The sequence below is a fragment of the Lipotes vexillifer genome, unplaced genomic scaffold (assembly GCF_000442215.2).
Source record: "Lipotes vexillifer unplaced genomic scaffold, Lipotes_vexillifer_v1.1 scaffold164, whole genome shotgun sequence".
NCBI classification, from domain to species: domain Eukaryota; kingdom Metazoa; phylum Chordata; class Mammalia; order Artiodactyla; family Lipotidae; genus Lipotes; species Lipotes vexillifer.
In genome coordinates this window covers 3,272,991-3,279,683 of record NW_006789313.1, presented here as the reverse complement: position 1 = coordinate 3,279,683, position 6,693 = coordinate 3,272,991, and the positions used below count along the sequence as shown (strand labels likewise).

Sequence of the window (6,693 nt, the reverse complement as noted above, 5' to 3'; positions counted from 1 at the left end):
ACGACAAAAAGCCTTTTGTCCCCGGGAATAAATACGGAAGTCCCAGAGGAGCAGCCTCCCCAGTCCGTGTGTAGTAAGGTGCGCAGCCTCGGCTGCCTCTGGGCATAAAGCTCCGCGGACTTTTTACAGTTGCCCCGGACGCCCCATCACCGCGCAAACCGGAAGGAGGGCTCGGGAGGGACCAGAGCCCGGCCAAGTGTGCTCTCTCCGCGGCTGAGTCCCACCGGCAGGTCCTGCTGTTCTGTCCTGGAAGTTAAGAGCCGGTGGAGTGGAGAAACCGAGAGAGCAGGAGAAGGTCGCAGAAGTGAGAATCTGCCGCCCAGGGCACGGCTGGGACATGGAGGACGTGGGTAACGCTCCGAATGGCAGTGATGGCTCGGAACCAGGACAACCCGAAGCCGGACTTGACGTGGCCCAGTCGATCCTGACCAAGTTCTCTATGAAATCCCTGTTTGGGTTTACGAGTAAATTGGAATCTGTGAAGCCCGAAGAGGAAGATGCGGTGCTGAAAGCCTTCCGCAGTTTAGTGGTGGATCCCACGCCGCAGCTGGAGGAGCCCAGCAGTGGCTTGGATCCGCCGGAGGCGGAGGCTCAGGTTCCACCTGACCTCGGAAATGATGGGAAGACTCCGAGGGTGGAGACAGAGACGGGGTTGGAGGGAAGCCGGGGAGCAGCAGAGGCAGGGATTCCTCTGCCTGGTCCAGAGCTGCTTCCACTGGCTGCTTTGAGTGTGTGCAGAGACAATGTCATTTTGGTTCGCGGGACCCTGGTGAACACCACCAGTGATTCTGACTCTGATGATGGAGGCCAGGAGCCAGAAGAGGGAAGCAACATCAATGGCCCAAAGTCCCCTGGTGGTGTTTTATCTGAGCCATCTGAGCAGCCCCAAGAAAAGCCAGGAGACGGGAGGGAAAATACTGCCACTGGAGAAAGGGGTGATGCAGAGCCCAGTGGAGAATGTCCTCAAAGGACTCTGCAGGAGATAAACAGCAAATTGGGACCCAAGGATGGTGGCCTTCAGACAGAGCACAGCCCCGGCCAGCGACAAGCTGGAGACGAAGGTTCCAAAGTTCTACCTGTGGTAACAGACCAGAACTCAAGTGTTGGCGTCACTGAGAACACCTCTTCTAAAAAAGAAGTCCCTGGAGAGAAGTCCTTCCAGCTTCCAGCCTTTTTTAGTGGGCTTCGTGTGCTGAAGAAGGGAGCCCCAGCCGAGGTCGGGGAGACCATCACTGAAATTAAACCAAAGGACGGGGACCTGGCTTTGCTTAAGTTGACCCAGCCTGTCCAGAGGTCCCTAGCACAGGCAGGGCCTCAGACAGTGAAGATGGGAGAGAAAACAAATGATCCAAAGGCCGCTCCCACTCTCCTGGAGCAGCTCTCTCAGCTGCTCAACATTGACGTCCCCAAAGCCGAACTCAAGGCAGAAGACCCTGAACAGCCCAGGGGGGAGGAGGTGAGTGGCAGTACTCCCCAGGAGAGCCAGAGCGGCCCCGGAGAAGCCCAGATCCAGGGAGGAGAGGTCAAGCCAAAGCCGCCAGAGACTGCCTTGGAGGCCTTTAGAGCCTTATTCATCCGTCCCCCCAAAAAGGGGACCACAGCTGACACCTCTGAGCTGGAAGCTCTCAAGCGCAAAATGAGGCATGAGAAGGAGTCCCTAAGAGCTGTGTTTGAGCGGTCGAGGTCAAGGCCAGCAGATGGCCCCTCGGATTCCAAAAGCGTACGTAGCGTTGGGTTTTGGGTTTTGTCATAAAATTGATGCTGCTATATTTCTTTTCAGGTTTCATATCAAAGAGAATCGCATATACCGATCTTAGTGACCCTCTTCTAGGTGAAAGATGATTATAGTCAAGTTGTCCTTGTAAGGAGTATGGAGTTGGACAGAAGCGTTTTCTTTCTTCCTTATATTTTTCTGGGTTGTTGTAAGAGAGGTATAAGTAAAGATGTGCAGGTCAGAAAGTGAAACTGTCTCTCTGAGTTTAAACATTAATAGGAAATGTGCTTCTAAAAACCAAGCAGCATGAGGAATCAATGCAATCTAGAACTATAGCCCAGATTTCCTCTCCACTTTATTATACCTCTGCGAAAACTGTGTTTTTCCTTTGAAAGTCTGCCACTTGGCGAAATACCTGTTCGTGATGTGATTAAAACGTTCTGTGTTGGTTACAAGGCATCTTGATTGAGCACTGGGTTAGTGTGAGACTTGGGTTTTAATTCTAACTGCCAATTACTGGCTGGGTGACCTTGATCAGCAAAATGAAGAAAATAGCCTTTAATCTTTATTTGGTTGTTGCGAAGATTAAATGAAGTTAGCACATAGTAACCACCTAATTAGTGAAAGCTGTTACTATTATTAAAAAAATTATTCAGGTAATTTGTAAGGGCTAGCAAGCACTTGTCCAGTGGATCTTAAACTTCATAAGGACAACGGATAGAATTTCTTGCCTAGTATCAATTTGGCATACAATTATCATTCCCTCATACATCAGTTAAATATAGAGGTCTTTGGAAAAACTATCTTAGGTTGCAGTTAAAAACTAAATACAGCATAGCATTCTCCTAGTTGTAAAAATCAACCCCTATAAAAATAGCTTGAATGTGAAAGCCAGCTCATTCATTTTTTTTTTTTTTTGTGGGAAAGAAAAAAAAGAAATGATCAATGTGGACATCTTAGAGAAGTGTATCTTGGCCTACAGGTAATGTTCATAGAAAATGCAAAACTAGTTTTTATATTATAAATAACCCTGGAGTTTGGGATATATTTCTAAACATCCCTATAAATGTACGCGATTATAGTATATTTGTATCTTCAGATCAAAGTGTACTTGTGATTTTAAGAAAAAGGTTATATGCTAGAAATCATCTGTTGAAGGTTGTATAATACTTGGCCTTGAGTTATTTCTGTTTCCACCCCAACTGATCACTTTACATTTCTAGAAAAGGGTCGTATTGGAGTGAGATGTTTCAGTTACAGTGAATGAGAGCAATGTGCCTTTGAAATTAATTTCAGAGTTAGCACAGTTGTTCTCAGGGATTAATTGGCTCTGGCCGCATTTCACTTAACTTACTCTTTTGTTTGCCCACTTTTTCAACAGCCTGACCACAGCCCCACTGAGCAGGACGATAGGACTCCTGGTAGACTCCAAGCTGTCTGGCCACCCCCAAAGACAAAAGACACAGAAGAAAAAGTGGGATTGAAGTACACTGAAGCAGGTAATGGGAAAAGAAGCCAGGTACCAGGAATGAATCTCTTGCTGCAGTGGCTTTTAGTTCTAGCTCAGTAGACTCACAGAATTTAAGTTTTCGTTTCATTATAGAATGCAATGCGGAAGCCTTTTCTTTTTGGTTTTGCTGTTAAAGTGAGCCCTTTGCGCACTTATCATTAACGAGTCTCTTGGATGAAAGGTGAGCGCTGTGGAATGAGTGAAGGGGGGCACATGCGTAAAGGAGGTGAAGCTCGGGGGAACTAATGGAGAAGGTAGATTACAGATTCCTCAGGAAGCAGGTGCTTGGCCCTCACAGAATGTCGTGTAAGCTGGCAGGGTTGCTGGCAGAGGTAGAGTACGAGACTCCAGAGCTGTAATCTGATTTGTTCTTTGTCTTTGAGTAATGCTTTTGAGCCACAGGAACCTTGTGCAGAGTGAACGTACAGATACCGTATCGGTTTACTCTTTCACTTTTGTTAGACAAAGCTTTATTTAATGCATGGCCAGTTTCAAAGCAATCTAACTCCCTGGAAACCTTCCGAGGAGCTTTGCTTGAATATATTTAAGTAGAATGGGAATCTAGATATTTTTACTCTTTAAGTGAAGGGTTCATGTGAAATTTAAAAAAAAAAGAAAGAATGAAAGGAGGATATATCTTAATTGTATATATGTGTGTCTCTGTGTATCTCTGATGAAACCTTTGTCGTCTTCCTGATATTTGAAGATTACTTAACACAGACATGTTTTGCTGGTTGTCTTAGGTATGTGTGTATATTACCAGTCTGTATGGTTATACAGAAGTACTTCTTTCAGTTCCTGTTGGTTGATGACATAAGTGGATCAAAGATTGGGTGGTTTAGTAATACACAGGTTGTTTTTGTAAGATGATAAAATTACAATCAGTGATTGAGAACACAGATGAATCTCAGTTCTACAGCCTGATTGCTTTAGCCTCCATTTACACAATTGCAAACTTCTGACTACCCCAAGACATCAACTACTACATGACCTTTTTTTCTGACCTGCTTGAATTACAGAAAGAAAGCTATTACAGCCTTGGTGAAAATGTATGTAGCTGTTGCATTCTTCTTGTCTACATTTGATTTTTCCAAAATCGGATTGTTTATGACTGTAATATTGTACCACCTACCAAGTTGTCTTTCCTATGATCTGGCACGGTTTGAACAGTGAAAAGTCCTGAAGTTCGCTTTAAAGAAAAACCAGAATCCTATAAGTTCTTATTCCTAGTTTATATTTGGGTGGCCATCTTCTTTGTGACGATGAGCATTTGCTGAGTAGAGAAGGAAGTGGCATAAACAGCTGTTCGGTCTATTTCAAGTCATATTTGGGGGCATTTATACTCTACAGAGATGCCTTAGTCTTTGCTTCTGTCCTCTTCCGTTTCCAGAAGCTCAGAGGAGTGCTATCATTACCTTGCAGTGTAATTACACTCAAAGTCAGTAGCTCTCCCAGTCTCTCTTTTTTTTTTTTTGTAATGAAATGCGTGTTCTCCAAGCTGTCTAAGGTCTCGGATGAGATGGGGAAAAAAGGAGGGAGGAATTGATGAATAATGACAGTTCTCTTGGGTTCGTTCTGATGGCACAATGACAGCTTGCAACAGAGAGAAGGCTGGCTGTTGTCTGGAGAAGGCACCTAGGTCCCCAGCCAGTTCCCATGGGTGGCAGTACTGTGTCTTACTTACCGTGCTCCCAGCCAGGTCTGGTGCTCATTTTCTTGAGAGTCTTGTAGCGCTAATCACTCTGCTGATACACTCTGGAGGTTATCAAAGAAGATACTCCATGCCTGTAGGAAACTTTTTTTTACCCCATTACTCAGCCAACATATGGTTGTCTTGCCATTTACTGCTAATCTTCAGGAAGTTAACATTTTTCTTGTGATTTTCTTGAGCTCTGTTGAGAAATCTGGAGTCTTATAAGCATTTGGTTTATAACTTAACATATTTTGTGGTATTTGCTTTGGTCTCCCCGCCCTTAGGGAAGTACTCCCACTCTGTAGGGAGCACAGAGACAGAAAAATTCGTTCCAAAATATTTCAAGGTGTTTGAAGGCTTATGCTTTTACATCGTCAGTGCTCTTAATTTTTCCTGGCATGTATAATTCATTAAATTAGTGAAAGGGGAGAGCATGACTATTTATATTTCAAGTGTGCTATTGGAGTTCTGTGCTGTTGACATCGAAGCCCAGTCCTTGGCAGGGCTGGCAAAGAGATGGTGATTTTCACGATGAGTCTCTCACTGTCCTTGTGTTGCCCTCGGCTGCTTTGGATGTGCCACTGCTTGTGTTTCCCTCTATTCAGAGTTTATCATTCGATGATCTTTTTCTGAGGGCCTAGGAGATCACCTAATACTGTAAACTCACTTTTGTTCAAGGATAAAAAAGAAAGAGCTGACCTAAGGGAAGCTGTCCCTTTAACGATGGCTTCTGGAGTCCTCTTTGCCATGTGAGGGTCGCTGACCACTGATGCTGGTGCCCACTGCCTAGGATGCACTCTCCTGCCACTGCCAAAGTCATCAGCATCGTCTATAGCTGCTGACGCTGCAGCTAACTCCCCTGGCAGCTAAAGCCTTCAGCTTCCACTAGAGCCTCTGATGCCATTCTGATGACAGTGTGTCCACCATTAAGGGCACTTCCACTGCCATTCCGTGAGCTCTTGGAGCCTTGGTGATGTGCCAGTTGAGAGGCACTAGTGAGAGAGCGCCATCCAGGACGCAGTTCTCGAGGCCCTCAAAGCAGGCGGTGTCCTCTTCCCTGACCTCCTGGTGAGAGAGATGGAGGCCGTCCTCCATAAGCATCGCTCACCTACCCACTGCGAGCAGCTGCTACAGCACCTGCAGGCCCTGCCGCCCGCCCCGTGACCAGAGTCCTGGGAGCAGAGCCTCAGCGCAACAGCTGGGGGCAGCAAACACCCAAGCCGCGTCCTCACCTGGACTGGGATTCGTGGCCTTTAAATCTCGTCACAGGGCACCTTTCTGTCAACAGCCGAGGACCCTCGGCTGGCACAACTGGTGATGTGCCAGTTGAGAGGCACTAGGGCTCACTTCTCACTAGGGCACTAGAGCTGTCACTTAAGGACTTGCACAGGTGCTGGAGTTGAGTTCTACCATGCAGGGAGGGTCCCCTGTGTTCATTCACACTGCACTTGAATTGCTCTGCTCAAATGAGAAAGAATTACTTTCTCCCAAGTCCTGTGCTGTGCTTTCACACATTATTATCAATGCAGTTCTGCTTTGTGTTTGGGATGCCTCACAGCTATTGCGAGTGAAAAGAGCGTTTCCCTCTATTCCTTGGAATTGGGCTGGGGACAATCTGAGTGACAGACTCCTTGTTCTCAGAATTGTCTTTCCTCCTCTAGGTACAGGAGCTTGCTCTCCAAACAAGCTTGGGGGATAGCCGTGCTTTTCTAGGAAGAATCTTTTAGTGGGCTCCTTGCGTCCTTTTTTTTTTTTTTTTTTTTTTTTTTTTTTTTT

The 6,693-nt window shown here is 46.0% G+C and overlaps 1 protein-coding gene across 2 annotated transcripts in view; it reads left to right on the top strand.

Annotated features, from left to right (window-relative positions):
* FMN1 (formin 1) overlaps positions 1–6,693 on the top strand; it is a 409,376-nt gene that overhangs the window by 102,767 nt on the left and 299,916 nt on the right. The window contains exons 1-2 of one of the 2 annotated variants that reach the window (XM_007462519.1): positions 338–1,720; positions 3,096–3,213. In XM_007462519.1, the coding sequence (XP_007462581.1) occupies positions 338–1,720; positions 3,096–3,213 (1,501 nt within the window). Of the gene's footprint in view, positions 1–337; positions 1,721–3,095; positions 3,214–6,693 lie in introns of those variants that run through there. The other variant, XM_007462518.1, reaches the window with a different exon arrangement.